Below are 19,308 nucleotides of genomic sequence, written 5' to 3' on the forward strand. Positions count from 1 at the left end.
CAGTGTCTTATAATCCTCCTAATTAGTCTTTGAAATAGATGCTCATCAATCATATTTTGGGGAAAGATAAAGTATAGAAACAGTAAACAACATGCCCAATATCATTCTGCTAGTGGATATAGATCCAGACCAACTTAACTGGACTTGGACTTTTAAACATACTATGGTCTGCTGTCCTTTTCTGTCTGTAGTATTTTGTGCTGCTTCTACCTGCAATTCTGAGTCATGAAACTTGAAAAGAAGTCCCTTGTAACAAAGATTCAAATCCAGGTATGTGGACAAGTTAGGAGCCTTACCTCACCTTTCAGTCCCTGGGCAGCTCTCAATTCTTCTTTAAGCTTTAGCATTTTGTGAGCTTTGGTATAAACCTGAAAAAAGTCAAGTGTTTAAGATGGAAAAAGTATAAATGATTCTAGTCCTTTAAAGATTTTCCCAGCTGGATCTATGCCCTCAATGGGGGGGGGGGTTTGGAAATTTTTTCCAAACCGTTAGTAACACTAACCCTTTTCTTCATATGTTTATTTTCAAAGGTATAGTAAAACCTTCACCAGGGAGGCAGGAACCGTAGTTTTGACATCTCTTCCAGAAAACCACAACTTGGTAGACCAAGTAGTTTCTGTATTCAACCTCCTTGGAAGGGGAAAAGTCTGAAATGAGTTGACTTTCCGGATTTCTAAATGTTCTATGCCTCAGATAATTCACAGTTTACATTTTGCACATATTATGAACCATTCAGCATGTGCTTGACCCACTTTCATTCTTACAAAAACTCTGGGAGGCATGTACTGTACTGTCATTGTTTCACAGAGGGAGAAACAGTCCCAAGGAGACTGAGTGACTGATCCGAAGTCACCTAGGCTGTCTTACTACTCTGTGAAAATCTTCCATTCATTTTACAAGTATTAGTTTGAAATATGAAACAATATGATGTTCTTGAAGCATTAAATTGCCATAACATTAGTGCTTACAAAGTTAGGAAACCTTAAGAGGAATGAGAATTATCTAGATAAAATCTTCCAAGAAAAGCAAAGATTTTTGCACATGTATGAGTAAGTGTAGGATGATGCATCTGAAGTCATAATTTACTGAACTTATTACAATAATCTAATTCATTACGTTTGTAACTCTAAATCTAGAGGAAATTTCTACCCGGCACTCACCTGCAGAATATTTCCAAGAATGAGAAGCTATCAAAATACTCATTCTTTGTAATAAAGGAAGTATATCCCTCACTCTTAATATAAGCCAAGAGGAAGAAGAATCTTGGTGATACATGGAATTTGGAATGTTTCATGGAGCTGTATTCTGATATTCTGCACTGACTACACTCTTAAGTCTTTGTGCACAGAGGTGCATCATGGGAATGATATGAAGCTCAGACTTACCGGATAGGGATAGGCTATAGTGATGTTGCAGTAACAAACAACCTCCAAATCCCTTAAGGCTATGAAGGTTTATTTTTATTCATGCTATGTATCCTTTATGAGTCATCTGAGGCTCTGCTGTACATTGTCCTCAGCTGGTGGAACCTCTATTATCTGGTATGTTGTCTGTTGCCATGGCAGCTGAAAGAGATCTTGGTGAATTACATCATACTGGTTCTTAAAGTGGAAGTGAAACACTTCATTTCTCACATTTTGTTGGTCAAAACAAATTACATGGCCACACTTAACTTCCTTTGCCCTCCAGAGAAAAATAACGGTGAACATCACAAATGACTTCCACACTAAGCTAATTAAAAGATTAAAAATAAATGTGGCATAAAAAAGCACTAAACACGGCTCTGGGCTACCAAAGCCCTGATTCAGTAGCCAATTTGAAGAGTGTCCTGTGAGAAGGCCCTCACGTCTGAACCTTCATTTCTGTCTCTGGAAACCGTAGTAAGTGATCTCTAAGGTCTTCCTAGTTCTAAAGTTTACTGATTCTATGTTCTAAAAGATGGACACCATTTTTTAGTAGGAACTATAGACTCAATCTGAGCCTCTCACAAAAGTTGTAATGGGACAAATGTACCCTTGAGGAGAATAATTCTCTACCTACAGACCCACTGGGTATCCAGCAGGTGATTTTTAAATAAAATATTATCCAAAATGTAGAAAAGGGACTTTCTGGATTGTAATGGTTTCATGCACACAGCTATCATTGCAATGGCGAAGAGCATTTCAGATGGAAAGTAGAAGCACAGCTTCTAATATTTGCATGAAAATATATTGGGCTTTACTAAGTAAAATAAATTAGAGGAAAAGTAGAGAGCTGAGTTTTGTTCCATGAGGGAGACATAGGGATTCTGTGAGTCATTAGTAATAGCAGTGGGCACGTTGGAAGTGCTTATGGTGAAAAAATATGATAAATTTTTGATGCATTTGACAGTAATGTTTCCCAGATGGATTAGAGACAGAGCTTTGAGGGAGCCTTTCTGCTTTATGAAGCAATCGTGTGGACCCTCCTGATGCTTTCTGAGGAGTGTGGCTGGCTACTGATTCTCTGGGCCCAGGACTTCATTAATGTCATCTCTCTTTTCAAAGTCTTGCTCTTGCATCTTCTGTCTCCTGCATTTCTGCTGAGACCTTCACTTCTTTATGCCTCATCTGCTACATTAGCCCAGGGAGTTGCTTTCTTGTTCTCAAAAGTCCTGCCGTCTGCTTTTCAGAGTAGGCCCTCTTTTGGTGACATCTGTACCTGGAAAAAATAAAAAATGATCCTAAAGAAAAACTTGCTCAACTGAGTATCTAGTCATGTTTTATGTTTCCCCTCAGTTCACTCTCAGAGCACCTTACACATAGCCAAGAAACACCCAAGACTACCTCTCACATGGGTGATGAATGTAGCAGCCATGTACTGAGGTGTAAAAGAAAGTAACTATTTTTCTATCACTTAGCTTTTTTACTGAGCCTCATTTCCACCATGTGGTTGAATCACAATCTTAGTTATTGCTAAGAAAGTGCCATTATTTTCAGGTTAAACATAAATCAGTTTATGATTGCCTCAAGCTCTTTAAGACCTCTCTAAAATGTGTATAAATTATGGGGTCCTAGGTTGGATCTGGCATCAGGGGCATCTTCTAGTCCATGGTCATGGGTATCTCTCCTGGCTACAGTATGCTGAGACGCCTTTGTCATTGTAAATAGCCCACATATGCTGCACTTTTCTCATCATAAGGGCTTTTGTTTGGCTGGTCCTCCCTCACTCTTGGAAGTTTTTCCTCCATGTTCCTGATGCTAGCATATGTGTGTGGTTTCAGGTCCTCCCCTCTTAGACTTGTTCCACTGAAGTTCTATGTATTGCCTGGCAAGGTAGATAGGATGCTAGAATTTTGCTCAATTTATTGGTATTGATCAAAGTTCTTCTGGCTCTGGAAAGCTAAACCTATGCATTAATCTACCATTTTATTCCACTTTTTGCATCATCTTATATACTTCATCAGGGTCTAATTCTCCAGTTTAAGCTACAATTTCCCTACCTTTTTTTTTTTTTTCCTGTTTCAGATGGCCACTGTTTAGCTTTAGGGAGAGGAAGGAAAAAGGATAAAAGCAAGTTCCATGAAACACAGCTTGAGTGGGTCAGCATGGGAAACATATTAGTTAGTACTTCATTCACTATCCACATCAGGTTATACAAATGTGACGTTATACAATCAGTGAGCTGTGCCATACTCCCTGATTGATGAACAGGTAACTACCTGAGTATACGATTGACTGTTGGGCAACACTGGGGCAACACTGTCTATTCCTTTTCTTTCTTGACTTGCATAGAAGAGTACTAGGAATCATCTAAGTCACCTAAAACATGTTTCTGAATTTTTAGGGAAGGAGATGTTATTTAAAGAGCTCTCACTGGAGGTTAATTGAAACTAAGATTTACCTACACTCAGCCACAAGTCTGTACTTATACTGGGTTTTAGATTTTTCTCTAGTGTTTTACCTCCTACCAATGAAAAAATGTGATAAGTCCTAGAGCTCTTGATATTGAAATGATGAGAGGATAGTCAGCATTTCTTCTACTTTAACAATATGTGCGTACCAGTAGTGGACCAAGGTGCCCCTTTTATAGTAATCTTTTTCTACCCATAACAATTGGATGGAACCATTATGTCTAGGGCTTGGTAGGCAGACGGTATACCATTTGTAGACCTAGTTCTAAAGGAGAAAACTCCTTGTAGTGCATGTCTGGTGGATGAAGTGGTAGGAGGGAGTAGTACAAGGAGATGATGCTGGGTTTGCTAGATTTGGGGTCCTGTAAAGTAACTTAGGGAATAGAAATCTGATACAAGGTTAAGACTGGGTTATAGTCCAACCGTAGGGTAGAGGTTCTTCTTGAGACAATGTAAGGCAAATTGAATCTCCTCAGAAAGAGCCTTTGGGATGACAGATGAAATGAGGAGCTAGGGGAGCAAAAGGAGTACCATGATTTGTAGGACTCATTGTACTAGGTAAAATTTTTTCTTGGACCTATCTCTTTTGGTACCTTTTACAGAAGCTGCTAATTGATGTTCATACTCTTAACTTCTTTATGAAGAGATCTATAATTTCATTGGAGTATCTATGTATTCCAGTAAGTAGACTCTAAGTAGGCTATTCCAAATAGAAGACTACATCTACTGCCTCTCTTGGAGCTAGGTATGGCTGTGTGTCTAAGTTTGGTCAGTGAAATATAAGAAATATCTTGGAGACTTCCTGGAAATCTTAAAGTGCACTAGTACACAGATCTTTGTCCCTTCCCTCCTTCTTAATCGCTTGCAAGGTTCATTTAATAGCTGGTGCTCCAGCAGCCATTTGCAACAAGCCTTTAGAGATGTTGATGGAGATGCAGGAGGCCAGGTTATCCCAGCCCTGGACAGAAGGAGCAATTTCTGTCTTGTTTAAATCACTGTTTTCTTTTTATGCCTCATGCAGCTGAATTTAATGAAAATGAACAAAGTACCTTTATTTGTATTCCTCTCCGAGAGACCACTTTATGATTTATTCCCCATTTCTGAGAATTCTACTAGCTGCAAAATATACTGTAGACTGTATGTTTTGTACATTGTGGACAAAGTCTTTGACCTCTATAGATATTTTTCTCAAAGATGCCTTCCCTTTTTTGACTTGACTTGGTTTTTCTCCTGATTTGTCAGTTCTTTGCTTTCACTCCTTCTCCACTTGCTATGTAGAGTAGGAGGAGCCAGGGTGGGGAAGAGAGTAACACATCCAGCTTTTCTACTCCCACCACCATTATTCTCATGCCAATTAGTAAAATTTCCTTTTCAAAGTACGCACTCCATCTAATCATTGTTGCCACGATCATTGACTGACATGGAGAAAACTCTCCCCTTTCCTTGTTGAGTGATTTTCTTCATGAGGTATATTCTTTCTGCCTGTCAAAAACCACCCACGCCAGTAATCCCAGTACTCTGTGAGACTGAGGTAGGAAAACTGCAAGTTTGAGCCCAGCCTGGGCAGCTTAGTGACTTAGAGAGACTGTCCTTCAAAATAAAAAAAAGTTTAAAAAGGGATAAGATATAGCTTAGTGCAAAGGCTCTGGGTTCAGTCTTCAGTACCAGGAATAACAACAGTAACCACCGATGACAACAACAATAACAGCAACAACAACAACAGCATCACCTACTTTCCAGGTCCAACTCAAATCTCAGTTCTATCATTTTCTCTGTTACTGTCTGTAATATTAGTGCTTGTATGGCAGCTTCTATATGCCAGGCACTGTTCTAAGTATGAAAGAACACAGCTAGCTCTCACAGTGGACTTGCCAGGTAGGTGACACCTCTTTTCCACAACAACACTTTATCAGTACCAGTTTAAAATTTTCTTATTAGTATACATCGATATTTCTTGTACAGAGTTGGTACACATACATAACACATCTGAATTCCTTTTTTTTGTTCCCTTCTCCTCTTCGCCCTCCCTCCTCTCTCCATCTGTTGAACCCCTTCCTGTATGAGAAATAGCTCCTTCCCTACTTCCTGTTCTCTATCTTTTATTTTGCTCTTTATGTATAATTTGAGTTTATCATATGAGGAACCATGTAATTTTTAAGCTTGTGTGTCTGATTGATTTCACTTAACATTGTGGTCTCAAGGTGCATTCATTTTCCCACAAATGACTCATGTTATCTTTCTTTATGGCTTTTAACACAAACATCTAACTTTATTATTGATGTTGGTGATTTGTTTTTTCGCTTTAGTAAGGTAGTGGTGGTCTCCTATGAAAGAATAAGAACATGCAGAAAAGATGCAAAGATAGTACAAAGAGCTCCTATATAACATTTTTCTTATTTCCCCAGTGTTAGCATCTTACATAATGATATGAGGGTAACAACTAAGAAATTAACATGGGTCCAAAAAACTACTAACAAAGTCAAAGCCTTAATTAGAATGTCAAAAATTTTACCACTGGTATCTCTTTTCTGTTGTAGAATCTGATCCAGAAACACCTCACTGTTTTCTGTCTCTTCAGGTTCCTCCAATCTGTGATAGTTCCTCAGTCTTTCTTTGTCTTATATGACATGGCCATTTTTAAAGAATACTGGTCAGTTATTTTGTAGCATGACCCTTAACTTGGACTTGTCTGATGTTTTCTCATGCTATGCATTTTGGGCAAGTGTGGTATGTACCTTCTTAGTGAGTCATCAGAGGATATATGATGTTAATATATCTTATCACTGATGATATTAACCTTGCATCGTTTGGTTATGCTGATGTCTACTGGGTTTATCTACTATAAAGTTACTATTTTTTACCACTACAATCAATAAATATCTTAAGAAGAGATACTTTGAGAATATGCAAATATCCTGTTTTTCCTCCAACTTCCACCTGTTATTTTTAGCAATAATTATTACTGTGATAGTCTGATGGAGATTTTCTATTTTCCTTATTATTCCTCATTTACCCATTGGGATTTTTCTACAGAGAAAAGCGGCACCTTCTCCCTGCTTAATAACTGTTTATAGCAGTATGAACTCAGGGTTATCTATTTTATTTTATGGGGTTATCATCTAATACTACTGTTTATCTTATTAGTCGACTGTTCCAGTTTTGGCCCCTGTACCCTTTTCAACAGCATCTATCCTTTCTTGAGCACTTCCTTACTTCCTGATACCATAACCCATTCCAGACTGATCTTGCATTTTCCTGCCCCAGCCAATTCTTCATGGAGCCAGGGATCACATTTTGACTCAAATCATGTGGCCAAGGGCAAGTTGACTGTTTTTGAATCTCAGTTTCCTTACTTAGAAACAAACGGAATAATAATACCCACCTTATAGTGTTGTCATGGAAATAAAATAAATAATCCATGTACAACAGGGAAATATTTTAAAATTTTTAATAGCCCTTTCTTCTTTGGCTTATTAATGGTGGAATTTGCTCCCTGAGCTGCCCTGAGCTGCTTTCTGCTTGATTCTATGCAACAAGACTGTCCAGAGAAAGTATTTTCCAAATTCTTTTATCTTCTTTCCTCATCTTTGTCCCGCTTTGCTTCTCCTGGGCTTCAGAGTGATCAGTGGAAAAAGTCTAGGCCTTTTGGAGGTGATATTATCACTGGAATTGGCTTAGGTGCCCGATCTCCAGCAAAATAAGGGTTAAATACTTCGTGATAACTTCAGCATGGACCTGCCAACTCTCTTAAGTTCAGCTCAGCAATCAAACTGCATAACCTAATAGAGCCCCTGGTGCTACGGGAAACACAAGACACTGATTTATATTTTAATATCAGTAATTTCCACAAGAGCAACATTTCTGAGTGTCATTTTACAATTTCTGTCAAATGCCAGCTCAGTTTTTCTTAATTCTGTTTATTGTGTCTGAATTTGCAACCTCATCGGCAATGCAGATTCTTTGTTCCCAGGAGAGAAGAATATTTCCATCTTTCTCTGGAATGGGAGGGATGCGGATGAGGGGGCAAAAATGGCCCTATAAAATAATTGGAAATAGAAATAAAGTACTGTTTATTAAGAAATGGTTATGAAGTACTTAAAAAAAGAAGCAGTCATTTACAAACTCTGTGCACCCCCCCCCCAAAAAAAAAATGAAAGGAGGATCTGGGATCCAAACATATTGTTCCATCCAGAAGCAAGGGCAGTGCATACACTGCAAAATTGAGAAGAGGAACTGGTATAGGAACTATTTGGCCAAGTTAACTGTAAGATCATTTCTCTAGCCATTAGCACTAGATCGGGTTGTAAAGTGCTTTGGGATCCTTAAGGATCAAAGCTATACAGCTACATAAATGCCAGATGTTGCCATTAGAAAGAAGGGGTCTGGTTCTCTCCTGTGTTCTTTTAATGTCTAATAAAAGAACAAAGCTGGCACCAAACCACAGCTCCTTGTCGGTGTGCTTAGGGGGTGGGAATGTTTCTTGTGGCTGCTGGCTGTACACGCATACCCTCGCATGCCTAGTGTCATCCCCTAGTTCCCTACAGGCCAGCAACTTCAGTTTCTGTATTGGTCCTTTACTAGGCAGTTGAAGAGCAACTTCCTATAAAAGCTCAATGTAATGCTCTCTTTGAGGACTGAGACTTAGCTTTGGCTAGAGAGGATGTCTCCCTTGATAGTTATAGAAAGCCAGCCAAGAGTCAGAGGTAAGGCACTGGCAATACTCAGGACCCTTTCCATGCAGGGGTGTTGTTAATCTTCGTAATCTTTCTTTTATCCAAAGCCACAGCTCCTGTAGATCACCTGGAGCCCAAAGCCCCTTGGTTTGCTCCTGGTTGGTGTTAAGACTTCATGCATTTCACCACCATCCTTCAGTTTCACACACTCTGAATCCAACACCGTGTCTCATTGCCAAACCCCTGGCAGAAGCTGTGTTGAGTTTCTCAGTGGAGCTATCGACCACATTGACTGAAGCCGCAGCAACGTGTTTCTCCCCATCCAAAAGGGTAAAAATAACAGGAACAAGTTGTCGGAAATGAAATTTCAATTCATCCACGCCCTTTCTACACTTCTGCTGCGACTCCCAAGCAGGGATCGATAGTGTTTAGACAGCCAAGGAGATTTTTTCCCCTCTTAAAGCACCAGATCAATAGTAAAAAAAAAAAAAAAAAAAAATCCTCTAGCCCTCTGTATGTGTTGTAGTAAATGTGAACAAATCAGAGGCCTTTGGCTAAACGGATTGACTGAAGGCGGCGGCAGTCCAGTGCTTTGTAACTAAGAGTGCATCAACCGCACAAGTGGCAACCAGGGAGGAAACTCCAGTGCTCCCAGGGTTCTGATAACAAGGAGGCTTCAAAGGGAATTTCTGTCCCGAAAATGAACGGAAGAAAGGAAAGACTCCTGTGCATCGCAGCATTTGGGCATGACTTTTATAAGAATTAGAAATAATCTACAAGGATTCCTGATCATCATAGAAGTGTGTTTTATTGGAAAATTTTTAGACTATGGAGCACTCCATATTTTCTCTCCATTTTGCCTTTTGTGATTTTATGAATATATTTGAAGTTCTTAGCTGTCTCTTTTTCTCAGTGCTTCACAAGTTGCCTTCCCATAATGCTACCCACCTTTTTCTAGGAGGATTCTAAAGCTTGTATTTCTGGGTTACATGTCATTTCTCTACCTCACCTGGTTTCCTCATTTTTGACCACTGAGGCCTATTTTCTCTCCCTCTCTTAATCCCATTATTCATGTGAAGGAGAATTTGGGTCAAAGATCGGTTCTGATTTTCCTCAAATGATTCACCCATGAGCACCTTGGTCCTCCCATTATGAAAATATCTATATTTCATGGTATTCCCTTTTTCACCAGAGATAAATAATATAGTGTGCAGGTATACACATGAGTTAGGCTGATTTCCAAATCTTGTCTTTTTGCTTCAAAAATCAGGGAACCAGTGAGTTATAGCTCTAATTATACAATGAGAAACTGAAGAATTCTGAGCCAGATGGTCATAAAATAAATTCTTAGTTTCACTTAGAAGAGCCAGTTCAGAGACTCAAATATATCTGTTCCTCTTTTGAGGGATTAAAATTCTTCAAGTTTCAAAAGTGAACTGTTATGAACATGTGAATGCCAGCTTTCATTATGAAACGCATCATTCTTATCAATGATGATCATGCTAACTTCTGTAAAGAATTAAGATTACACATGAAACAAAGCACTGGCTAAATCTAGTAGCGCAGCATGTAAAAAGCGAGCATGTGAACACATTAGTTTTGATGATATAGCCACTTATAGTAAGCTTAGTTAAATACATGTTTATAATCATAGATAAAAGAAATGCTTTTTATCAATTGTGCTAGAGACGGAAGCTTGATTTGGAGCCATTTTCTGCCTCGCATGAGCCCTAACTCCAAACAAGTCCTGTTCTTATTCTAGTCACTGGTATATCTCCAAAATATGCCAGGAGAAAAGAGATGTACCTTTATCACCTAAAAAGTCTAGAGATTAGGTGATAGCAGGAAACCTCTCTCTCTTTCAATTTTTATTAGTATATATTTGTAGTACATAGTAACTACATTCATCATAGGGAATAGACACATGTATATAACATATCTTAATTCTTTTTTGTCTTTTTCCCTTCCCTTCCTTTCCCTTCCCTCCATCTCTTGGTCCCTTTCCTATTTGCAAAAGATCTATTTGCCTGTTTCCTAGTATCTATCTTTATTTATATTTATACTGCGGGTTTCTCATATAAGAGAAACCATGTGATATTGAAGCTTGTGTGTCTGATTTATTTTAGTTAACATTACGGCCTCAAAGTGCATCTATTTTCCTACAAATGATTCAAATTTATCACTCTTTATAGCAGAGTAGTACTCCATTGTTTATAAATGCTATACTTTCCTTGTCCATTCATCTGTTGATGAATACATGAAACATCTCTCTTGATGGCTATTTTCAAAGATGGAAAATGAGAAACAGAGACTATAAATGTTAACTTACTCAGTAATTCCTAGGTGCTTTAGAATCCAGTATAAATTAAGTGAAGTAGAAATTTAATGACATTGTAACTGGTAGCCTCTCCCTCTTGGATGGTCTCCTTATTAGCATTTTAAAAGTTTAATTGTTTGGATATGTCATGTAGTCATATGGTTCCAAAATGTGAAAAGGCACTGAGCTTATTTCCAATTGCCTCTTGCATATACTGTCTCCTTTCTCTCCTCTCTTCTGTGCCTCTCAGGTAGACCTCTGCATTGCACCAAGCTGAATTCTTGCACTGTGGCTTCCACATCCTTGCACTGCATCCTTGCACTGCATCCTTGCACTGTTTGGCCAGCACAGAACAACAGCAGGAGATCCCTGTTGATGGATGTGCACATTTGCATGTGTGCCTGAAGCACCTGCTCTGGTAGGTCCTTATGGGTGACTGAGACTTCATCAGTCAAGGTCTTCTCCATTCAGCTTCTCTGTTGCCCGTTTCCACTCTGCTCCCTCAGCTAGTCCCTGAGGCCTGGAGGTAGTCAGGGCTACCCCAGGCACTGCATGATACCTTGTAGCTTCCTCACATCATACCACACCTCTGTGAGATAACCTACAAATTACTCAGCTTGAGCATGCCGCCTACTTCCTGCTGGGAACCTGATTAATAAGGTAAATGATGGAAAGTCTCATTAGCAATTATATTTATTTCCTAGGGCTACTGTAACAAAATAACACAAGTTAGGTGACTTAAAACAGCAGAAATGTATTGTCTCATGGCTCTGGTGGCTAGAAGTCAGATCACAGTATCAGCAGGGTTGGTTCCATCAGAGAGATGTGATGCAGAATCCGTTCCAGGCCTTTCCTCGAGTTGAGAGTGGTTTGCTGGTGATATTTGACACTGGTTGGTGTACGCCCATCACTCCTATCCTAGGCTTCATCTTTACATGGCATTCTGTCTGTGTGCAAGTGTGTCTCCAAATTTCCCTTTTATGAGGACTCCAGTCACGTAGTATTAGGGACCCACTCTGCTCCAGTGTGACCTCATCTTAACTAATGACTGCTGCAAACACCGCATTTCCAAAATGGTCACATTCTCTGGTACTGGAGGTTAGGACTTCAATGTATGAATTTTGGGGAAACGCTTCAACTCTTAACAGCGGTGAAATATGCTTAAGTTGTCATCTACTATAAAAAAAAGTCCCACCAGGGCTGATGGCTCACACCTGTAATTCCAGTACCCTGGAAGCTGTGGCAGGATTGCAAAGTCAAGGCCAGCCTTGCTAACTTAGTGACTTAGGGAGACCCTGTCTCAAAAGAAAAAATACAAAAAGAGCTGGGGATGTAGCTCAGTGTGAAGCACCTGAGTTTAATCCATAATATCAAAAAAAAAGTATCCCCTGGCATCTATCTACTGACTGCTCTCTAACCTTTTCACCTGTCACCGTGGCTTCACGCATGGCTTCTTTGTATTCGTTGTCTCTTGATATTTCCCCCACCAACTGCTTCCACCCACTTTACAGCCTCCTCCTGGCTCCAGCAAGTTTGATGGCTGAAGGTCGAACTTTGTTATCAGATCCAGTCAGTACTTTCTGGTCTTCATTGTATGTGAAAAACTTGATGTCAGTGGCTACTTCTGGAATCACTTACTAGAAACACTTCTACAAACACTGTCTGTCCTTGGTTTCTGAGCCCCTCTTCTGGTTTTCCTTTTGCCTTTTGGACTCCCCCTTGCTTTCCTTGGCAAGTATCTCTACTGCCTGATTCCTCCCCGAAATGCTCTCTTCTTGTCCTCCTCCTCCTTTTTCTGTACCCTTTCTGGTCCATTCCACCTATTACTGTGATATCAGTTACCACTCATAGGAGGATTGCTCCCCAAACCAAACCTCCAGCGTAGCTCTCCTGTGGGAGCTCTAGATATGCAAACACACCTGCCCTCTAGACAGCTATACTTAATGGCTTTGTAGATCTCTGCAATTCATCATTTCAAAAATTAAACCCATAACAGTCTTTTACTCCAGTTGGGCATGGTAGTGAATGCCTGTAATCCCAGGATTTGGGGGTCTGAGAGAGGAGGATCACCATGAGTCTGAGGCCAGCTTGGGCTACTTAGTGAGTCAATGGCCAGCCTGAATGACAAAGCAAGATCCTGTCTCAAAAAAGAAAAAAAACTTCAGACCTGCTTTTCCTCCTGTGTAACCTATTTAACTTATTTAACAAACCCATATAAATATGCTGTACGCCAGGCACTCTCCTGAACACTTTACTATTAACTCATGTAGTCTGCATGACAGATCTATGATGTAGGCGCTCTGGTTACTTTCATCACTGACGGGAACACTGACACACAGGGAGCTTCAGTAACTTGCCAAGACTACAGCTATTATGTGATAAAACGGGGATTGAAACTCACCAGATAGCTAAACCTGGAGGTGGTGTTTACAACGTCTTGTACCTGCTGCCTCGCTGAAAGGTACCACCACCCGCTCTGTTTGTCCAAGTCAGAAATCCGAACATCATCTTGATCCTCTCCTCTCCTCCCCTGTTCTCTGTTCTCCTCCCCTCCCTTCTCCTCTTCTCTTTTCCCTTTCTCTCCCTTCCCCTCCCCTCCCCTCCTCTTCCTCCTTCTGCCCCTGTCTCTGTTTCCCTGTCTCTCTCTGTGTCTCTGTCTCTGTCTCTCCCTGTCTTTCCATCTTGCCCTTTCCTCCTCTCCCTGCTACTCCCAGTCCCCTCATCCCTACTTGCCAAGTCTTGGCAATTGTACCTTCCAAAGAAATCATTTATCATCTGCCTTTTCATCATCCCCAATGCCGTATCCACTTCCCCAGTAACCAGAGGTATGACTGTGCTGCTTGCTGAAAACCTTTCAGTACTTCTCCGTTTTTCTCATGGTAAAGTTTAGGTAAAAGGGGTTGGAAGGCCCTCCTCGGTCTGGGTCCTGTTTTTTGAACCTCATTCTTGCCCTTCTTCATATTCCCCTCCACAGCTCTACCGAATTGTGTTCACTGTCTGACACATTGCTTCTTGGTCTTTAGGTGAAGGTCCAGAGTAGTGTCTGCTCTTAGCCGCTCTCAGACCTATATACTCCCAGTCTCTGGCCCATCTGCTTGTGCTACATTCGTCATTCCATCTCCCTCCTCTCACCATCTTTGGGCTAACTCCAGGGGATCCTTTAAGACTCAGGGTAAATATCGCTCCCTCTATGAAACATTCATCTGCTCCCTCAAGCCTGGCTTCTTCCTCTCAGCACATGCAAAGATTCTTGAACTTCCCTCATACGGCATTTGTCACATTATATTAGAATTGTGAGCATATGTGTCTATATTTCCTCTAGACTATAGGCACCAAAGATAAAGGGACTATTTTTGTTGTTTACCATCTTATCTCAAATGAATATACAAGTGCCTGGCATATAGTAGATGATCAATCAATCATATTTACCAAAGGAGTAAAGAACCAATGAACTAATTTACAGTAAGAAATCATTGTCAAGGGAGCTTGAATATTCTTGGTCCATATGGTCAGTATTTCTCTCTGTAGATAGACCAACATGAGAAATGAAAGAAATTTTGGGGTGACATAATCAGAAATAAAGGACCCTGAAATAATCCAGTATTAAGTACTAACTAGCTAGGATGGCATCACGTGACTACTTCAGTTACCAAAGGTCTTTCCACTGGGCCAAGACTCTCAGTCTGTTGCCCAAGGCTCCCTCTCCCCTGGACATACCTAGGAAGTGTCACCATTTCCTCCGTGACTCTTTTTCCCTCTTCTCTCTGCATCATGAGATTGATAAGCTTTCCTTACAGTCTGTTATGGTCCAGTCGGGTTTTGCAGATTTGAGGGCTATTTTGTCCTCTAAGAGGACTCCGGGGATGGATAGCTCTCCCAGAAAAATTTTTCTCTTATTTTTAAGTTCTGGGAGAAGCCCCCTATAATCCATCTTGAAGTTGCAGAGTCCCAAAGGACTATTCCTGTTTAGAGGAACAGTGTATCACAAATTATGAAAGCTTTTGGGAAAATTGCATTTCTGGTATATAAAGATGAGTGGTATTCCAGGATTTTGAGGAAAAATAAAAATTTGCAGCTGGAGCTAGACGAGTAGGAGAAGCAAGGTTGTGAAGAGCTTTAGATGCTAGAATGTGGAATCTGGAGTTTGTCTAGAGGGAATGAGAAGCCCTGGAGTGCTTTTTGATCTGGGACTGACACATCAAACGTTGCTTCATTCAGATTAGCTTTACCTCTGTGTAGAGGAGACAGAGTGGACAGAAGTAGGATAAGAGGAAGGCCTAGAAGGGTAGATAGTATTGAGGAGATGACTATTCTCAAATAAAAATAGCTAGTTGAGCAAAATAATAAATTAGACATCTATTTCTTTAATTTGTTACTACAATAGTATAACATGATGTTCAAATACAGAAATATGTCCAATAGAAGTGGGTTAAGCAGCAAGTAAGAGCAAAAAAACTTGATTTCTGAAGAAATATCTATGAAATGAAGTCTGTTGGTAGGTGAGATTTAAAATAACATGTTGGAACTCTGCTGTATTTCTGAGTGGTTCATTTGTTTCAGTCACTAGATGAGTTTATAGATTAGGTCTACAGCCAGGTGTGGTGGCACACGCCTGTAATCCCAGCACCCGGGAGGCTGAGGCAAGAGGATTGTTGTGAGTTCGAGACCAGCCTGGGCTACAAAGTGAGCTCAAGACCAGCCTGAGCTGCATAGTGAGACCCTGCCTCAAAAAAACAAAAACAAAAACCAAAAAAACAAAAAAACCAAAAAAACCAAGAAAAACAGAAAACCAAATTAGGTCTACTGTAATGGGTTCCAAAAACCGTCTGTGTTCAACTGGTTGAGTTAAAGTAATGTGAGGTACTAGTCAAGTAGTCAGGACTTGGAAAGCTTTCTGTTCTAAGCAATTCCTATTGTACTAGTATCCACGCTGTACCCTGTAGGATTGTTTGCTGACATTTCCTCTGTAGCTCTGCGGGGTCAAGGTGAGATGAAGGTAGGGTTGATTTTAAGGGTATAGGTGAGTAGACCACACATAGCAACCAGTTTACATTCCAAAATCTTTTTCTTTGTAGCTATTTTTTAATGATCACATTGTGGAAGGGAAGGGAGAGTGAGGTGGTCACATATGGGTGCTGCTATTGTTATGCTGGAAAATACTTTTTGATGAACAGTCATTTCCCTCCACTGCCGGAGGGTGTTGATAATGAGCAAATTACCTTTTACTCCCTCTGGTGTGGATGTGAAATTGGCTGTTAATAGAGTTGCTAATGCTACTGGGTTAGCATGTGATTGTTCTATTTTAAGCCAATTTAAGTTATATTTGGGGAGTAGCCAATCAGACATCTTGCTAAAAAACATGGGTCCAACTGCGGCATTTAATATCAAGAAACCTGCTTACCCCACAGATGTGGCTGTGAGCGGAAGGGGCTGAACGTGCTGTCGTTAACACAAACTGTTTTAATACGATGTCTTTTTTCTTTTGTAGGTACAAGAATGGTCTCATTAGGCAAAGACCAAATGTTTTCATCATAGGATAGGACCCACTTCAAGCTCCCATAATATAGAAGGCCATCAACCAATAATGTACTTTGTTTAATCTAACAGTGGGTTAATATCAGTCACTTCATTATTGCTTGTTATGCAGTGCAAGCTAACTAGAAAATGAAGTGTTCAGAGATTAGTTAAAAGGAGCAAAAGAGGTGAGAGATTTTAGCAAGTTATATGCTCAATTGGGCTAATTAAAGGTACATATGCTTTAATGGGTTACAGGAACATCTTTGATTCCTAAACACGCTTGCCTGGGGGGGGGTGATGTATTCTAATCATATATGGCACGTGAGCCCCCCAAGGGCAGAGAACACAGCTTTCTCTCTCACATACTCCCTAGCACACCCCCTTAAAGCACCTATGGCCACCTGGCACCTGGTGGGTGAATTGAGTACATTACTTGGGAACATTTCTTCATTCAATAGGATATTCTTGAACAAAGAACTGTTGATTCGTGGTTTTCATGTTTTATGGGCTTTTCATGGTTTAAATATAAAGCTCATTAACTACACATAGAGAAGGAAACAGGTATGAAAGGTGGAAAATAAAACTCAGCTGATGCGATACAGAATGGTGTAGTGCGTACCATTCTGGTTTGGATTAATTGGGTTTGGCACGGTTAGGGCTCCTGTCACCTGATCAATTTACTGCGTTGAAGAAATTGTGGGAGGGAGTGGAAAAAGCTGGTGCCTGACAGTACCCCAACCTCACCCGCTGCCAACATACCTTACAAGGAAATTTTAGGTACACGATCCCTAATTTGCCACAGAAAACCAACCCCTTAATTTCCCACTCATTAAACAAACATTTACCAAGAGCAGCTTTGTGCCAGGCTGGGATACGGAGGTGACTGGAAGAGGGTCCCTGAACAAGGGGGCCCAAAGGGTGCCAGGGAGACACTTAGGGAAACAGTACAGGTGGTGATAAATGGGCAAGCAAGAGGTGATTGAAAGCTTGGACATTTGGAAAACACTTTTAGTGTTTACCTTCTGTTTTTGTTAAACAAATACACAAAGTACTTGCAATGTGCCAGGTACCACTTCATGGACTTTTCAGTTATGAACTCATCAATTCTCTGAACAACTTCCAGAGGAAAGATTACCATCATCTTCATCCTGTAGTTCAGTTTGCACAGGGAGGTTAAATAACTTGCCCAAGGTCACACAGCTCATCAGTGCAGAGCCAGGATTTGGATTCATACCATCCTCCTCCAGAGTCTGTTTACACGCTGCCTTCCCTTTAAGCCAGTCCCAGGAAGATGTATGGAATGCAGGAAGATGAAGGAAAGGGGGCTGAGTGAGAGGGAGACAGAAAGGACAGCATTCAAGGCGCGGTGAGCTTGTCCAAGGGCACCGATGAGTAGCTGTGTAGCCCACAAAGAGAACTCCAGTGGGCAAAGCGGCAGCAGGATAAGAGGAGGCGCATCTGGAGTGTGAGCGCCAATCCTGGAGGAATGTGCAGAGGACGGGCAAAGGGGCCAAGCAAGAGCCCATGGCTGGAGAGTCCGAGAGGGGCCTCTGCAAAGGGAGAAGGCAGAGGGATGACGACAGGACCCACAAGTCAGCTGCTGCAGAAGGTCCAGTAACATAGGGAAAACCAGCGGGACACTGGAGAGATTAGGAGGCCGCTGCTGATCCCAGTGATAAGGTCAGAGGAACCAAAGACAGTGCCACTATAGTGGGTGAAGAATTTCTGGGAGGGGCGTATATGATGTGACTCCTGAAAAATTGGGAGTGTCAGGGAACAGGAGAGACAGAGAGAGGAGAGGAAAAAAGAGGGAGTGAGAAAGAATAGGAGGGAAGATAGCCTAGCTAAGGCTCAGAGGCAGGTGGAAATGCAGCGCGAGGGGCTGCGAGAAGGAGGGGTGGGGGAAGCAGGTGAGGCCAGCACAGCGGAGGTTTGGAACTTCTTGGCGGACCGCTTGCCTGACAATCTCTGGAGCACAACGCAGTTATTATTTCTTTCAGGCACTGCAGCATAACATACAAAGGTTGCTTTGCTGATTTAGTACAGGGCCTTCATAAGACGCCCCGGACTGTGAGGACTTTGAGGGCAGTCTGGTGCATCCCAGCAAAGTATCAGGCAAAAGCAGGTTCTTGGTGTGTTTGTTGAATAAATGGGTCTTATTTACATTTTTATTGTGAATATTATAAAAAAGAATATGGCACTGATTTCAAACCACTCAGAAATACAGTCATAAAAACAAAAATATTATGGCCTGCAAAGTCATTTTAGGAAATGTTGCAAATCCATATATCTATCCTGCCTGAGGCCGTGAGGTAATAGGACCATTATAGGATTTCTCATTGGGTCATCAGAAAAGTTTCTGGCCTCACAGTCCTGCTACTTCACAGTCAGATTCTGTATTTTATGAAAGGTAGAAAAAATAAATGGTTTCTGAGGCATAGAATATAGTTAAAGGTGTTAAGAAAATGTAAAACAATTTTACAAGTGTCTTGACTACTAATTTGGATAAATGTTTATTCAGAAAATGTTCCAGCATTATCTCTCCTCTTCCAGAAAGGTCAGGCACATGCCGCTAAAAATACATTTAGTACATTTGAGAATATTTCTCAAGTGATTTATTGGGGATAATGTATGGACTATTTAAATATACCTCTTATTCCCAGTAATGCCACAACCTCATTAGAAGCAACTTGGCTCATTGCTTAAGCAAAATGATTTAGCTATTTCGGACCTCTCCTTTAAAAATAGGCTATTTTCCTCTAATAGTTTACCAGAATTGGGGGTCTATTTTTAAAAAAGGGCTTGAGAATGGGCAAGGTCATAGACATGAGCCTTAGGGAATTCCTTCAGAAGTTGTGTCTGTTGTATGTTCTGGCTCATCTCTCTCCTTTCCTGATGCTCTAGAGGGGAGGAATTCTCCATCGGAAGGA

At 40.8% G+C, this 19,308-nt stretch overlaps 1 protein-coding gene across 3 annotated transcripts in view; it reads right to left on the bottom strand.

The window, feature by feature from the left end:
• Pmfbp1 (polyamine modulated factor 1 binding protein 1) overlaps nucleotides 1–1,534 on the bottom strand; it is a 45,955-nt gene extending 44,421 nt beyond the window's left edge. Inside the window, exons 1-2 of one of the 3 annotated variants that reach the window (XM_013503846.1) lie at nucleotides 1,386–1,534; nucleotides 297–368 (exon numbers count right to left, since the gene is read on the bottom strand). In XM_013503846.1, coding sequence (XP_013359300.1) covers nucleotides 297–347 — 51 coding nt within the window. In that variant the 5' untranslated portion in view covers nucleotides 348–368; nucleotides 1,386–1,534. Of the gene's footprint in view, nucleotides 1–296; nucleotides 369–1,160; nucleotides 1,278–1,385 lie in introns of those variants that run through there. The other 2 variants (XM_013503847.1, XM_005403532.2) reach the window with 2 other exon arrangements.
• Between the last annotated feature and the right edge of the window lie 17,774 nt (nucleotides 1,535–19,308).

Source organism: Chinchilla lanigera, unplaced genomic scaffold (assembly GCF_000276665.1).
Source record: "Chinchilla lanigera isolate Chin_1 unplaced genomic scaffold, ChiLan1.0 scaffold00083, whole genome shotgun sequence".
NCBI classification, from domain to species: domain Eukaryota; kingdom Metazoa; phylum Chordata; class Mammalia; order Rodentia; family Chinchillidae; genus Chinchilla; species Chinchilla lanigera.